Source organism: Primulina eburnea, chromosome 17, assembly GCF_022965805.1.
Source record: "Primulina eburnea isolate SZY01 chromosome 17, ASM2296580v1, whole genome shotgun sequence".
In the NCBI taxonomy this organism is placed as follows: domain Eukaryota; kingdom Viridiplantae; phylum Streptophyta; class Magnoliopsida; order Lamiales; family Gesneriaceae; genus Primulina; species Primulina eburnea.
Window position 1 is genome coordinate 106,839 of NC_133117.1, and position 16,940 is coordinate 123,778.

The window sequence follows — 16,940 nt, forward strand, 5'->3', positions numbered from 1 at the left end:
TGAATATCAGTAGGGTTGACCCGTCTCACAGATAAAGATTCGTGAGACCGTCTCACAATAGACATACTCTTATGTTAATTAATAAACCCGTGTGGTGTATTAAAAATGAAAATTTTCCAAATTCATGATAAAAATTTCATAAATTAATATATATATATATATATATATATATATATATATATGAAAATCCTGGTATATATGCATGATGTATATGTTAATTATAATATTTTTTAATTATAATTGAGAAATCAGTTTGAACAAGTGGTTTCACTCCCAAATAATTTTTTTTAAGATAAGAACCTTATTGTTAGTATTAGCGGAAATTCACACTTTTAATATCCAAAGTTGTTTTAAGAATAAATGCGTGTCTGAACAATTATTGTATAAAAATGTTTTTAGATTTGATGAGATGTTTGATTGTTCTAAAAAACATAAAAAAAATCTCAATTGTTCTTTAAAAATTATACTCTAATAACATTTTAAAAAAAATATTTTTCAAAAAAATTTATACATACATACTTTAAATTTTTTTTTCTTATAAAACACTAAAAATGTTTTTAAAATATTCTGTCTAAACGAGACAGCTGCAAAATAATTTATTATGCTTAATTAATATGTAACAATATATTTTGTGAAAAGAATACGCGTTACGTCCCATCTTCCGCCTATTCTTTCTATACATTTGCTTTTCCTCGTGTGCTAATTTGGAATCATTTGATCCAAGTGGAACCACAGAAACTTATTTGCAAGAGAACTGGATTTGAGGCTATGTTTCTTTGAGATGTAAGTCGAGCTCCACCTAGAACGGACTATAAAATTCGGGTCAGGATCTTCCAAAGTTTTTAATCAATTGAATATAGATAAGATACGTCAATTTTTAAGTTCTGATGAACACGAACTTAACATACAATGTACATAACCATAAAAAATGAAATCATTTTCCTAGTACATTACAAATAAAATGAAACAAATTCTTGATTAATTCAAGCAAATCCAAAACAAAAAATAGCATTTTGAATCATTGTCTCATTAAACCTCATATATCTGACATCAATTAATATACGGAAAATTGACCTTCAGTCCCCAACCGTCGATTTTTTTTTGTGTTCAGTCCCTGGGTATTTTTTTAGTACCACATTTCCACATGAAGTGTACCACATTTCTACATGACATAGTACCACAATTTTGTGAGTAAGAAGTGAACCCAAAAAAATGTTTTCACCAATTTCCCCATTAATATATTCATAATTGAATAATGTTTAGTGATTATATTTATTCACTTGTAATATTTTAAGATTAAATATAAAAATCATAAAAAAAATAATATTTTATAAAAAATTAATCATTTGACATAATAAGTACTGGTCAAACATTTTTTCGTTCCGATGATAGGTCATGTCATTTTGAACCACAAAGTGTGTTCTTTTCACTCTTCTAGCTTTAGACTGAACGAGAAAATAATCATAATTAAACTCTCTTCTATTTTGTATAATTTTGTTTGAATTATAAATATAATATTTGTTCGTATGAATTTTATATTTGGATGAATTAGTTAATCATTTAGTTTAAGCTCTTGTTATCTACGAGCTAGCTATTTTAAATGTGTTAGTCAATTTCTGTATGGGCTTCGACCTAATAATATTCTATTTAAAATTATAATCTCAAACTCAATATGTTGATAATATTATAATATTTTTTTTAAAAAATTATTAATATAATCGAATCTGGACGAGAATATCCTCGGAAATATATTATGTATCCGATCATTCTTCCTATCGAGACAAAAAATATCTCGACAATTTGGGTCGAGATATTTTCGAGATGAGAATGCGACTGGGGTTTTTTATAATTAATTTAAAAATAAAAAATATTACAAAATATTTCAAAATAAAATAAATTACTTTAATATGTGTTTTGTAAGCACGAATTAGAGTGATGTGGAACATTAAACGTGCTTTGTAAGCAGGGTTGTTCCACGTGGACGAGCATCCGTGCTTACAAACCACGGATTCTCCACGTCACTCCACTATAATATATTAATATTGTATAATATATTTATATTGTATTTTTATGTTGTGATTACAATTTGTTAGGAGTGATTACAATCGTAAACCGTACCGCATACGTGGTTCGGTTATTTTTTTTGCCAAAAATCGCACCAAACCGCACCGTCTAAACCGCTTGCTATAATATTTGGCCTAAAATTATAATAATTTGTAAACACTATATTCAAATTAAGAAGTTGTTATTTATTAAATCTCAACTCTCTTCAAAATTATTATTTTTACAATAAAAATTATCTTCTTCTTAATTATTCTTCATATTAATATTTTATTAGAGTATTTATTTCTTTTTCTACAATATTTAGTTTTAAATCTTGATTATTGTTTTATCTATTTTTATCTTTATATGCTTTGAACTATAATTTATATTTGAAGACACTATATTGTTGTTGTTTTCAAATAAATTAAAATATATGATCTAATATTTTTCATTAAAAAAAATCGTAAACCGACCGCATATAGCAATTCGGTTTGCATTTTTTTAAAAAAAACTGCACCGTGATCACCCCTACAGTTTGTATTTTTATGTTGTGATTAAAATTCAATTAATAATACTAACTTAAATAGAAAATAAACAATGTAAATTTAGTAATATCATGAAAATATTATAATTCAGCGTATATTTTATCGATATTATATGTTAAAGTTAAACTTCTTATTGGTGTATTGTTGAAAGGCTACTACTTTTATTCTTCTTAATTTTCTCGCTTCAATCCTCTCATCATTTGATTTTTCAATCACACAATCAAATAATATAAAATATTTAATAATTACTATATATTATAAATGTGGGGACCCGGACGCTAATCAAATTCTTAATCATAATTGGGACTAATTAATCAATTAAAAACAGGGTCTAAAATTTTTTCTTTTTTTAAAATGCGGAACGTAGTGAAATCAAGACATATATACACATCAGTATATATAAAATACAAGTCCTGTATCATAAAAATTTATTCAAACTAGGGTTTAAAAACTAAAGTCAAGTGTTCAACCCTACATCTAGTCCAAGTCCGGTGCCACCACTCTAATCACGATCTAGCTCTTCATCTCCTCGACCCTGGACCTGTCCCACCTGTTGTCAAGTACACATACAAACAAGACAACAGCCGGATAACTCCGGTGAGAATAAATCCCAGTATAAATCAATTAAACATGCAATCATACAAACGGATATAAAGCATGTAATCAAGTAACATGAATATGTATCCAAATCTGAAACATAAACAATATCAAATCAAACTGTCGACATTACTCATAATTCAGACTAGACTCAATCCTAGTCTAGGGATCCCGGTTTCCAGATGTGGTATTCCTATATCGAATTCCGTAATAGAAGGAACCGTATTCCTATTACTCGATATAACCAATATCCTGGTATTCCTATATCGAATTCCGTAATAGACGAATTCCCATTTCCTATTACTCGATATAACCAAACATCCGGTGTCCTGACCTATCCGTCATAGACTGTAACTCAATCACTAAATCCTATCTTGAGACATCGTGCAATGTGCCGTGGCGATACCACCACTATCCGGCACTTCTGTCACAAGATAACTCGTCTAATACCTGTCATATTTCTTTTGTTGGTTTCTGGCGCAGTCGAAGTCCTGAACTCACAGCGTCAAGTTGTAGCCTACGTTGATAGGATTACAGTACTGAAGTCAGATTACAATTCGGACGGACGGATTTCTCAGAAAAGGCGTAGGGATATTTCACTCCTAAACACGAACCTTTCTCGCTTCTTTTGTTCTCATTTTCGTTCAAATGAACTAGTGATGTATATATATATCCACCTTGCATGCTAGAGAAACGTGGCACATTTCCATGCAATTCAGGCGGCGCTCGAGCGGTTAAAAACTACTGCTCGGGCGCCGAACACTCTGTCCAAGCACCCGGCTTGTCACGCACTGGCGCTCGAGCGGTCATAAACTACCGCTCGGCGCCACTTCTTCTGTCCGAGGCATTTTCCTATTGAGCATTGGCGCTCGGGCGGTCATTTTCTACCGCTCGGGCGCCAACGTTTCTGCCCAAAACGTACACAAGTTATATGAACTCTTATTTCGTGTCCCGATTAATCCTTTCGTAATCCTATCAAATTATAAATCAATAATTACCGATTACTAGGATTAAATTTCCGGGCATTACAATAAATATTTATATTTTATATTTGTCATTTAAATTAAATTAATCATTAAAAAATTATAATAATATACTTATAAATATACTGGAGTGAGGTGGAGAATCCGTATTTTGTAAGCACAGATGCTCGTCCACGTGTAGAATCCGTGCTTTGTAAGCACAGATGTTCGTCCACGTGAAGAAGCACGGATAGTACTGCTCACCTCACTCTAAGCCGTGCTTACTAAGTGCATATTAAAATCATTGTGCAAAATTTTTTTATTTTGAATTATTTGAATTTTTTTTAAATTTTTTAATTAATTATAAAAAAGAAAACTCTGACGGCGACTAGATGAGAGATGGATCGGGATTTTTGGAAATTTGACCAGCCTTCGAATGTTCTGTCCAGAATAGTCAAAATTGAAGACGGAGCTAGTTCCTTGTACGTGTTCTCTTCTCGTAACCACCACACGAGTCAAAACAACGTCTTTTTTACGAATGGCTCTAAAAATAATTTCAATTTATGATAATTTAGATTTTTTTTTTCTTTTTTACTTATTAAAGAATTATGTTTATCGTTGAAAGAAAATTAGTCTACTGTTATTCTTCAGATTATTTTTTCTCCGAGTTATGACTTCACAAAACAATTAATACAATGATCTTTCATTAAATTATATATATATATAATTTAATTTTTCTCGATAAATCTCAAAAGTTGGAGACAAAATCTACCATACAATTCCTAAAGAGGAGATATTTTGTAAGTCGATCTCACAAATCTATATTCGTTCGTGAGATAGGTCGACCCAATGTATATTTATTATGAAAAATAATACTTTTGACTTGAAAAATATTTTTTTTTTCCATAAATCGGGTCGAAAATTTGTCTCACAAAATTAAAATGTGAGACAGTCTCGTAAGATTTTTTTTGTGATAAATTAAAGCCTATATTTAAAACATATTGCTCTCTTTAGTTTGTATGAACTATGAAGTTAAAAGTCTCCTTCAATCTCCATCAACCACATATCTAAACAAACCTCTAGCAAGTAACTTGCACATATATCCAATTACTTTGATTTCCCAGATAGAGGAACATAAAACTCATCCAGACCGTTGCAGGCATGTTTAAGTGCATCGCCTTCTTTCTCAGAGTCACGGCGTTGCCAAAAAACCAGAGGTCCCAGTTTTTTAACAATTTTTTAATTTGTATTTATTATACATATTTGTATTAATAGAAATCATAAATAGATATTTAATCATTAAAAAAAAATTGTTGCTTTTTAAAATATGTATTTATTTATGTCAATTATTAATAATTAAGGACTAATTTGATTTAATGATTTATAATTAATATAATTCAATACAAATGTAAAAAATTAATATAACAATACAATTCATAAATAAATTGAAAAAAGAATATTTCGATAATATTCTTTTTTGTGTAAGATTTAAAGTAAATAAGTTGGAAGTGAATGTTGTATTTGATATAGAAATCGCACTGTTTTAGTTTAAAATTTGTATTAAAATAAATTTTGTGATTGGATATTGTATGGTTACCATGATATATTTATTTTTTAAAATTAAAAATACTATTTTCATATAGTAGTTATTTAATAAGATTCTGACGGGCCCTTTTACTTTTAATAAAGTTGTTGGCTGTTGGTTGGTTGGTTAATTTAATAGGTATTTGAAATTATGTTATTTTCATTGACTTTGTCGTGAATATTTAATTTGCTTTTATAGCTTCTAATGTTTCAATTATTTATATATTTATGCTCATTTAATTGTTTGTCCATTAATTTGTCATTAATGAGCAGCTTTTCTTTGAGATCGTATATTGGTGAGATTAATCATATCGATATTATAATGAAATGTAATATTTTTCAAAAATAATATATTTCAGAGTGAGTCTCATGTGAGACCGTCTCACGGATCCTAATTAATGTGTGTGCCCTACCCATATTAACAATAAAAAGTAATACTTTTAGCATAAAAAATAAAAAAAATTTCATGGATGACCCAAATAATAGATCCGTCTCACAAATATGACCCGTGTGACCGTCTCACAAAAGTTTTTGACCAAATTTTATTGGTCAGATTGAATATCTATTAATGTATGAGATCGTTTTATAAGAGTTTTGTGTTTATTTTTATTAAATCGTAAATACATAAATGATTGAATAATAAATCTTAAAAATATAAATGATTGAATAATCGAGTAAACAATTAGCTATCTGTGATTATATATCATAAGATACAGAACACGTTCAGTTTGCACTTTCATTAGCTATCCGCCGAAATTAGGGAGAAATTATTTTATTAAATATATTTTTTAATTTATTTCTTAAATAAAAGATTGTTTTTGTTCAAACAAAAAAAGAAACATTCTTTACGAAAAATGGGAACTTCAAAGATAGTATTTTCTCATCGAAACAACTTTGTGAAATGAAAATCCAATAATTTTTTTTAAAAAAATAACTATATATGATAAAAGACAACCTTTTCAAAAAAAATTCTAAATATTTATAAAAAATACAGTTAGGTAAATTTTATTTATTTATATATTAATTCCAAAACATATTATAAAAAATATCTATATAGAAACAAATATATATATATATATGTGTATATATTATTCCACAGTCCACCAAGCTTTATTTTTGTATTATCTTGCGCAGGCTTAGTCTTTCAGTTCGATTAAAAATGGAGGCTTCAGAGTTGGAGAGAGATCAACCACTAACCCCAGCTGGACGCCTCTTCCTCCAGCCGCTAATGGATCAAGTCATCAGCTGTGCCATCGCCGCCGTTGATCCATTGGATATCGAAGCCATTAAAAATGAGCTACGAAACTCTGTCATGCTCAAACACCCACGATTCTGTAGCCTCATGGTGAGAGATTCCGGCGGTCGCGAGTACTGGCGGCGGACGGAGGTAGACATCGATCGGCACCTCATCATCCGCCACCAACCGCTGACCGATGTCCCCGAAAGTGATGCAGTCAACGATTACATGGCGGATCTCTCCTTTTCGTCGCCACTTTCCATGGATAAACCCCTGTGGGAACTCCACCTCCTCATGGCGCACAGGACCGCGGTGTTTCGTGTGCACCACGCGCTCGGGGATGGGATTTCGCTCATGTCTATGTTGTTGTGTAGTTGTCGGCGCATCGACGATCCGGAGAAACTCCCGGCCATCGGCGGTGTCGGGGCTTCATCCTCGCCGAGAAGGCAGTGGGGGCTTCTGACTTTGCTTAAGGTAGTGTGGTATACTATTATATATGTCTTGGAGTTTAGCTTGAGGACGCTGTGGCTGAAGGACAAGAGAACAGTTTTGAGCGGCGGCGCGGGGGTAGAGCTATGGCCGCGGAAGTTGGCGACGGCGTCGTTTAGTCTGGAGGACATGAAGACAGTCAAACGAGCTGTTTCTGACGCGGTAACTTATCATTGACCGTTGATTATTATTCCACAAAAACTCGGGCAGACAGTCTTCCTATATATATATTTTATTATTCTCTATTATTCTCAAACGAAAAAATATAAATATTAAATAAATTAATAGGTATATTTGTCAGATGATATCACATATCTTTATGCATAAGATGAGTCGGATCTGTCCATATTTTATTTTGGATGTTTATTTAAAAATATTATTTTTTATGAACGAGATTATATCATATGTTGATGAGTTTTTTTACAAGATTATATGTCGATGATGAGTTAGTTAGTAGCATAGATATAATTATCATTATCAACAAGTTTAGTAGTGGGTCTGTCCATATATGTGGGTTTAGCAATTTATTTAGTACTGAAAAAGTTGAGACCAGAAAAGGTTGGGATTTTACTTTTTGTGGATCATTCATTAAAGTGAGAACCGGAGATTTGCTGTCCTCACTGGTTCGTTTCCCCTCTGTGGTGGTTCGACACGTTACGTTTATTTCGGCGGTTAGTCAAAAGTACCAAAACTAGATTCTTCTGCCCTCCAAAACACAGACAAATTATCCCATGTATGTATTAAATTTTAGTATATGAAATACATGAATTAATTATAGTCTAGCAATATCTATCTAATTTCGTTCTTCAGTTATCATTTTGTTGTGTTTTTTCCTATACAATCAGAGTAGGTTTCTTGAATTTAACAGGATGAAACCTACTTATATATATATGCAGACGATTAACGATGTTCTTTTCGGGATAATAACGTCTGGGTTTTCAAAATACTTGGACATCAGATCACCTAAAGGTATATAAAGAGAGATTCACATTTCTTTTCTTTTGGTTTCGTCTCCCTAACACGAATTCTTGGCTCCGGGTTAACTAGCTCTACGAGAGGGACTTCGAATCACAGGACTTGCCATGGTGAATTTAAGACCAAGTTCAGGATTACAGGTGCTCTACAATACTTTTTTTTAACTCCCTCTCCTTCGAGCTTGCAAAATCAATATGATTTTTTCTTGAACTTAACATATTATTCATCAGGATTTGTCGAAATTGATGGAAGGTAACTCTAGGACTCGATGGGGTAACAAATTTGGGATGCTTCTGCTACCAGTTCACTATCATGGAGATTGTTCGGATCCGCTCCAGTTTGTGAAGAGAGCCAAAGCAATGATTGACAAGAAAAAGCTATCCCTCGAGGGCCCTTGCTCGTACAAAATCGGGGACGTCATCATGTCTCTTTTCGGAGCAAAGGTTTAAATATATGATATTAATTATTCTTGTCTACACCAAATCTAGTCTTGTTCCACTTTCATTAGTTTTTTTTGTGTTTCCACCAGCTCTGGAACTAATTAAATGTATTTCTTGGTGGGTTTTAGCTGGCCAGTATCCTCAATTATCGGATCGTTTGTAACACAACATTTACGATGTCGAACTTGGTTGGGCCGAGTGAGAAGATTTCCATTGTCAGCAACCCTATAAAGTACATAAGGGTGACTTCAAGCAGCCTGTCTCATGTAAACTTTTTCCATTCCTGTATTGTTGTTTTCGAAATCTATATATGACGCGAAAATGGTTTTTCAACTCGTTCTTATTGCGTGTTTATGCAGGCCGTAACCATGCACATGATTAGTTACGCAGGCACGGCTGACATGCAAATCTTGGTGGCCAAAGATGTGATACCGGACCCTAAGGTTCTGGCCAAGTGTTTGGAAGATGCCTTGGTGGAAATGAAAGCTGCTGCTGTCAAAACTTGAAGGGACTGTTTCGACATAGCTAGCAGAAATTTATTCGGAGCTTGAATATCGTCGTTTCGCTCTGACACGATGTACAACAATTCTCTTTTTCCCAAGGGGTGATATATGAAGGAAGCCACGACAATGAGTACCATGTACCCATGGAAATATCCCACTTAATATTCACGTCAAACGAACATCAACTAGAATTTTCGATCACAGGATAATTGTTTGCCTCGATATTATTTGCCATATATATATATATATATATTGATGTAATGACATATTTCAATTTGTTGGCCATCATCTATATATATGTGTGTATATATATATTGTTGGTAGGTATTCTTTTATTTTGTCATCATAAATCTCGGAATAGAAATGGGTGAACCAAATGACTACGAGAAAATAGTCTAAGCAAGAGTTTAACTCTTTTTCTTTAAAACGATGTTGCCCCACCTCGGTGCTCACTGTTGTTGTCAATTCGTTTCTCAAGATACAACTACAGCTTTAAAATAATAGCACTACAAATTTTAATTTAAAGGCACGCGAAGTTGAATTATTTAGAACGCAACGAAGATGAAATGCAAATTTTCTAATTTCGAATTCTAAACGTTAAACTAAAAAATCCAATTCCAAGATTTTAAATTTTGCAAAACTTGGACTTAAGCCAAATGCTTAAAAAACTCGAAATTAGAAGACAACTTTGAAATTTAATTTCAAAGTTCAAATTTAAGTGTATAAGTTTAGAAAATCCAAACTCATGAATTTATATCTTGATAATTTTAACTTTATGAGCTAATGCTTAAAAATTCACTTATATAATTAAATAAGAGAGAAATGAGAAGAAGAGAATTTGATGCAATAAATGTAAATGAGAGAGACCTATTATTTATAGAAAATGAAAAGTCTTCGTAAAATGATGCACCACTAATGACATCCCTTCATGAATTGAATCACAAGGCCAAGTCCAGGCGCCACATTAACATGAACTCACATTTTCAATAAAAAAAAGTTTAATTTATATTTATATAGATATATATAATATTTATATATAATTATATATATATATATATTTATATTTCTATCCAATTTTTTCACTCGATAAAATTTAAACTCAATTAATTTTTTATTCACTTTAATTGGTAATCAAGAAATAATTTAGTTTGTTATGTAGCTCGTTTAATTAACATGCTATCTACCAAGAATTGAATGTATCGTCCCTTCGTGAGGTTATATTTGGCACCTCAACCATGGTGTGGCACATAAGCTCTTTAATAGGCTCGATCATAGGTTGTACTTGAATTAATGATTTTGATTTGGAAAAGAATTCGAGTTATGTAATACAAATATCATCTACCTTGAGTGAATTTAAAATCCATTATAATTAGTCAGTTACGTCATATTGAAATTGCATAATTTGATATGAATTGATGTTGAAATCCACTTGAATTTTGTCAAGTAAATCAAAGAATTTGAAATTAAGTTGAGTTTGGATAGAATTATTTGAGTAGATTTGATTTCAAATTCACAACTGAAATCTAATTTATGTATTTTGTTTAACATTAGAATGAATGTTTGTGTTCTTTTATATTAGCTATTCACACTTATCTGTCCCACTTTCAAATCGATTTTTCAACGGTCATTTTCAAATCCATGAATTTTAATGTTTTGTTTTGAAATCTTCTCACAAATCTAAATCCATACATTCAAACACAACATATAATAAATTTAAAATCGAATTCTTTGCATTCATCTCCTTTACACTTTATACACTTGACACTCGTCTCCTATATCAAGTTTGACATGCCAATGAATGTGAGTGTCAAATACTTAAATGTAGATGAAGTGAATGCAAAATATCCATTTGAAATCTTGATCGTCTCAAATCCATTCATACAACCTTAAATTTACTCAGAATTTTATTTCGCAGTAGGATGAAATCTGTGTGATTATTTTGAAATCATTTTTCAAATTTAATTTGATTGCTTAAACCGAATCTCCCAATCTAAATTCAAATGTAACTCGAAATTTTGTATATTCAAAAGTATATTAAATACGTAAATCACTTTTTTATTATGATGCAAATCAAACCACAAAATTAAACTGCTAAATTATATATGTTCTTCTCCAATAATTAATTCCACCAACCTGCAATTGCCGCTTTTACTTTAAATTAATTTTGTTTTCTTTCCCCCAAATTAATGAACAATTTAATTTTACAAATGCTCAAATTTGTTGTTTAATCAAGTCGGTCCGGATACTTTACTTTTCAAACATAGAAATGCAATAATGAAATGAATATTAAATATATCCGAATAAATCAGCCAAATCTTAACAGCTTATGTTTATTTTAATACAACTATTTAATGTTTATATATATAAATCAGTTTTAAATTTATTGTAACAGAGGAAGGTACGAATATTAGGCACGAGCCATAATTGGTAACGATAACGCTTCACTCAATCAAGAATTTAAATACATGTTGAAAATGATTTGACTAAGTTAAAATCACGTTCCATGCATCCATAATATAGATTATGATCAGTTGGAAACTATTTGATGGTTGAATTTGAGGTAACTTGAAGACACATTGACATTTCATGCCCAAATATTTATCACAGCCCATGAGAATGTTGTCAGAATTTAGGGCTGGTATGAATCATGACAACCCATATGTTATATTCAGTTTTGAAACTTTAGAAACCTGAAAATGATTTAATTTCCGCAGACTAATGTTACATATTATCTTAATGGAGAAACAAATGCCAGTCTACCAAAAATATCATCACACTCAAAATCAAAGTTCCTGACAGTCAATTGCTCTATCATTAAACTGATTGGCAATGATTTGTAATGAATGGTTTCCATTTAGCTTATTTTTGCGTACCGACAGAGCATCACCTGTTGATCAACAAGTCCCAATATCTGTGCATATGGGGAGGCAAAGGAGCATCGATCTTTATACTGTCAACTCCTTCGGCATCAAAACCCGAGATCATGTTGCCATTTTCCAAAACCAGAGAGATATTGGGTAAAACAATCTCCTTGCAATGAAGATGAAGAGGCCGTGTTTTATTTGACAAGCTTCCCTTCTCCAATTTGAGGTTAAAAGGAACTTGTTTCTGCTCGGATATGTTTTCATCCCACTGGCAATCTGAAGTAGAAGCAAGAATGTGTTTCAATTTTTTATGAGCTTGCCATCCATACTTGTAATCTCCGACAATTGGTGTTCCCAATACTTCAGCACAGTGAACACGAAGCTGTTTACAGAAGAGCAAGTCACGTCAAACAGAACCACAAAATTTTTTAGTCCTAAAAGAACCACCATTGTCCAAACCTGATGTTTTCTTCCAGTATGGGGGTACAACTCTAACCATGTGTAGCCTGTAAAGTTGGTGATGACACACATTGTGTCAAAAAAATTGTGGATTCAGTACCATGAATCTCCAGATTCAATCCTTTTCTTCTCCCTTTATTTTATTTGGTGTGTGTCTTTTATTTTAGCTTGTAGCACAACAAATAGATGAGGATCTTTGCAAATAACCATTCTAGACAATTGAATAAAAAAACAAATATTGGAGATTTTATGTATATCTAAGGCTGTCAGAAGTAACACTAGTGCACATTTCAACACCCATCGAGTGGATAGAGAAGCAAAATCAAACAATCAATAGAAACTCACCTGAGGACGAAGATGTTACCACTCGATATTCTGTAACAGCATGCTGTGCTGACAAGGTATGGGTGTTGTCAATCACAGTAATTCTCTCAGATCTGCCATTGTCTACCACAACCTGTATCGTGAGAAAACAAGAGACAACAAATCTGAACACCGTAATGGGACATAGAAAAAACTGAAACATTAAAAATTACACATCAATGAGCCTTGGAAACACCACAAATACACAATACTGTGGGCCAGCAGAATTCGTTCTTTTGTTTCTTGTATTCATTTCATGAGATGGGATTTGGGAGGTGAAATTGTACAGAGAAAATACACCTTCCCCAGAGGAGTTGAAATTAGTCCTTCTTGGCGTCGAGGAGATCCAATAACAAGAGCACAATACCTCTTCTGCAGGGTTCTTTCGCGGTCAACTACCTTAAATACACAGCATATGAGGTAAGGAGCTTAAGCTCAACAAAAAGGCTGCAATTTGACAATCATGGAAAGAATTACGAAATTACATGTGTTATTTGATGCTCCAGCAGTTTTCTCCCGGAAGATTGAATGCAGAACGCTAGCACTCAATTTCGTCCTTCCCATCACTAATATGCCACTGCAGTCTCTATCAAGTCTGTGCACCTAAAAGAACAAGCTTATCCACAACAATGTAGACAGAAACAAGCCGTTCATTGAAAGACTTTTAAGAACGGTTGGAAAAAAGAGATAGAGAAGGGAAACGACTAAAATTTCTTTTACTATCAAGAGGGAGATTGAGTCATTGGCTCACTAGTACTACTAATGAAAAGTTTTTTGGTTCAGGCCAACAAACAGATTGCTATAGTACCGTACATGTCAATAGTTGCTTTGACAATACAAATAAGTACACGCAATGCACATCAAAATGGAGTACTCCAAAATATCACCAAGACTCCACCTATACATTAATATGTACAAAGTTGAGATCATTGCATCATCTGCAATGCTTCTTATCCACACCGATTATGCTAGAAAAAAAAAACAATAGTGTGTGTTTAACATATAAGAGTTCATTGTGAAACAAATGTCACAGTTTACCGCCACATGCATGGTGTGCAAAAGAAGTAAAGAACCAATTTTTTCCAATAGCTCCATTAAAAGAAGGCAAGAAGACTAACCCATACCAAAACAAAATATAAATCTAACCAGGCGAGGAGACTCTTCATAGTCATATCTCAAGTACTTGGAAGCCAATTCGTCTAAACTTCGGTTTATGCCAAGGCCACTCTGAATAGAGCCATATACATTGTCAACAAAGCCTCAATTAATGCAATCACAAACAATAGTAAACACCTAAAGTCTACTACCTGCACGGGCATTCCTGGTGGTTTATTAATGACTATTATAGCACGATCCTGAAGAAAAAAGCAATGGAGTGAGTAGCAACATGAAGGGAAATATATAGAATCCAAGCTAAATAGTATACAACACAGTAAGTACATTCCAATACATAAATTCATACCTTATACAACTCAAGGCCACGTACAAATTTCGAATCTTCCTCGTCATGAGAGCTCTGTTTTTCTTCTATCCTTGTAGGATATTTTCCATCAACAGATTTAGGAAGGAATATTCTATCACCAATTCCCATAAACTCTTTAGCTCCTATCTTTAGAAACCAGAAAATATTAACGACAATGAAACAGCAATTGATTATAATCCACACAAATTATTCAGAGGCACTGTGAAATATATAATCATACAATATAAATTTGGTTCTAAGTTATATCATGTAATTGAAAACACAATTTTAAAACTTTGGCAATAATATAAATGTGAACTCTGGAATCATCTGTAATTTGTCAGTGAAGCCTAGAAGTTATTAAAATTACCCTTTTTGGCCGGTTTGTTTCAATTTTATCATTAGAAGATTCTCTCCGGACCTGGGAATTAAGATATAAAAAAGAATGGATCATGAACTGGTTGTAAGATGAATAAGTATACAAAGACTGAAATAAGAACCTGTCTCAAGCGAAAGAGCTTCTGAACAAGACACATCGGGAGATGTGGGTAGCATATGAGTATCCATTTGAGCGCCGTCGTGGTGGGGGAGGCGTCAGAGTCCTTTTTCTGGGAGATTAGTTTTCCGATTGCAGAACCATCGGCGAAGGGAGTGAACGGGGGTAGAATTAGCCATTTGCTATCACTCTCTTCTCTAGAATTTTCACCATGAGCAGCGACAGCAGTGTTACTGAAGTATTGATGCTGATAAATTACCGCTGCTAACGTTCCTCTCAAGCCAGCCGCGTCGTTGTTCGGCCTCAGGCGACGGAAGATTACGCGATGGAGAACACGTACCGCCACCATTTAGGGTTTAAGAATTGGTTCTGAAGTAGTGAGATTTCTAGAGTTTGGCGTGGTGAGTTCATTTTGTTAAAAATAAGTCAAATTTGAAAGTTAAAAAAATATAGAAATATATTTTGTACAAAATGTTCATATAAATGTCTAATTTGAAAATATGGAAAGATATTTTGTACAAAATATTCATATGAACATCTGATTTGAAAATAAAATCATATTTCATAACTAAAAATAAATTAAAAATAACTCTTCCAATACAACATAGAATGACAAGATTTCTAGAGAAACTACTCGATCATGTTTTGAACTTAAAAGTTGTTTATTCTACGATACATTGAGATAATTAATAGACGATACTTCCATTGGATGTCCCACAAAGACCATCTAGAGGTTCAACAAAACCACTCTATCAAATTTCATTTTCCTTCTCTCCAACACTTTCTTGCACCATTATATCGTATTGTGATTTTCTAGTTTGATTTACTTAGATAACATGATTTGCATGACATTGAGTTAGTCAACAGGTTTACTCAATATCTATCGAAAGACATCGTTATAAAAAAAACTTGACCCCAATGCTTTGATATATATCATCATCAAAAAATCAATTTTTCTTGAAGGGATCGTGGTCAAGAATTTTGTGTCTTGTTTTTGGCAAAAATTTGTGTGAGACGGTCTCACGGGTCATATTTATGAGACGGATCTTTTATTTGGATCACCCATGAAAAAATATTACTTTTTATGCTAAGAGTATTACTTTTTATTGTGAATATGGGTAGGATTGACTCGTCTCACGAATTATGATCCGTGAGACGGTCTCACATGAGACTTACTCCTTGTTTTTTCCAATTTCGTGAGGAGAATATTTAAAGCACCATCATCACATTTGATAATGTCGTGAGTTTAACATTCTTTACACCGTCGAATACTAAGCCACTCCCATAAACATCACATTTAGTTATAAAAATGCATAATCTAACTCTTTAAAACTGTAAAGTAATCATCATACTAAGGAATTTATAAAAATTTAATTAATAGCACAATATAAAAACACAGTGGTTAAAATGTTGTTTAATTTCATATCTCAAATCTGGCTGTCATTTTAATGAAACTTCTCGTGTTCTTAGTTACGCATATTTTTTTTTTCAAATGGAGAGAAAATATCATTCTTCTTAATTATCAAGTAAAAAACTTTAGTTTATTCCAAAATTAGAACAATAAATTAGAGGAAATTTTCACCGTATCCGCTTTCGTTATCCTTGAATATGACGTTAGAATATTTTTTATTTGTGTTATACATGCACAATATGTGTGTCTAGGTAGCTAGTAGTACTACCTTTAGTAGGTTTGGGTCGATATTTCCTAATAAGGGTAATCATGGTGCGTTTTTACGATTTTTTTAGAAAAATTAAAATCGAATTGTCATATATAGTCGGTTAGTATTTTAAAAAAATAATTGCGGTTTTTTACATATAGAATTAATCTTACGGTTTTGAGCGGTTTCAGACGGTTGCGGTCGATTTATGGTTTTTTTTAATGAAAAATATTAAAACTTATATTCTAATTTATTTTAAAACA

The 16,940-nt window shown here is 32.3% G+C and overlaps 2 protein-coding genes across 2 annotated transcripts; one reads left to right on the forward strand and one right to left on the reverse strand.

The window, feature by feature from the left end:
- Positions 1–6,823: 6,823 nt before the first annotated feature.
- LOC140818245 (wax ester synthase/diacylglycerol acyltransferase 11-like) lies at positions 6,824–9,505 on the forward strand. The gene is made up of 6 exons (XM_073178149.1): positions 6,824–7,619; positions 8,354–8,426; positions 8,505–8,572; positions 8,663–8,875; positions 9,001–9,138; positions 9,232–9,505. Exons 1-6 carry the CDS (start codon positions 6,891–6,893, stop codon positions 9,376–9,378), a joined length of 1,368 nt encoding a protein of 455 aa, XP_073034250.1. The 5' UTR covers positions 6,824–6,890; the 3' UTR covers positions 9,379–9,505.
- Positions 9,506–12,035: 2,530 nt separating this feature from the next.
- LOC140818232 (RNA pseudouridine synthase 4, mitochondrial) lies at positions 12,036–15,454 on the reverse strand. The gene is made up of 10 exons (XM_073178133.1): positions 15,024–15,454; positions 14,894–14,944; positions 14,524–14,670; positions 14,369–14,416; positions 14,208–14,288; positions 13,547–13,664; positions 13,362–13,456; positions 13,044–13,155; positions 12,699–12,745; positions 12,036–12,621 (listed from the first exon to the last, which is right to left on the reverse strand). The coding sequence occupies exons 1-10, from the start codon at positions 15,366–15,368 to the stop codon at positions 12,259–12,261; spliced, it is 1,407 nt and encodes a 468-aa protein (XP_073034234.1). The 5' UTR covers positions 15,369–15,454; the 3' UTR covers positions 12,036–12,258.
- Positions 15,455–16,940: the final 1,486 nt, after the last annotated feature.

Excerpts from the sequence above, each read along its gene's own strand:
- LOC140818245 (XM_073178149.1), top strand. The coding sequence starts at position 6,891 with ATGGAGGCTTCAGAGTTGGAGAGAGATCAACCACTAACCCCAGCTGGA. Across the intron at positions 7,620-8,353 it reads AACGAGCTGTTTCTGACGCG|ACGATTAACGATGTTCTTTT; the intron begins GTAACTTATCAT and ends ATATATATGCAG. Across the intron at positions 8,427-8,504 it reads GGACATCAGATCACCTAAAG|CTCTACGAGAGGGACTTCGA; the intron begins GTATATAAAGAG and ends CGGGTTAACTAG.
- LOC140818232 (XM_073178133.1), bottom strand. The coding sequence starts at position 15,368 with ATGGTGGCGGTACGTGTTCTCCATCGCGTAATCTTCCGTCGCCTGAGG. Across the intron at positions 13,665-14,207 it reads ATGAAGAGTCTCCTCGCCTG|GTGCACAGACTTGATAGAGA; the intron begins GTTAGATTTATA and ends TTGTTCTTTTAG. Across the intron at positions 13,156-13,361 it reads TTTCAACTCCTCTGGGGAAG|GTTGTGGTAGACAATGGCAG; the intron begins GTGTATTTTCTC and ends CTCACGATACAG.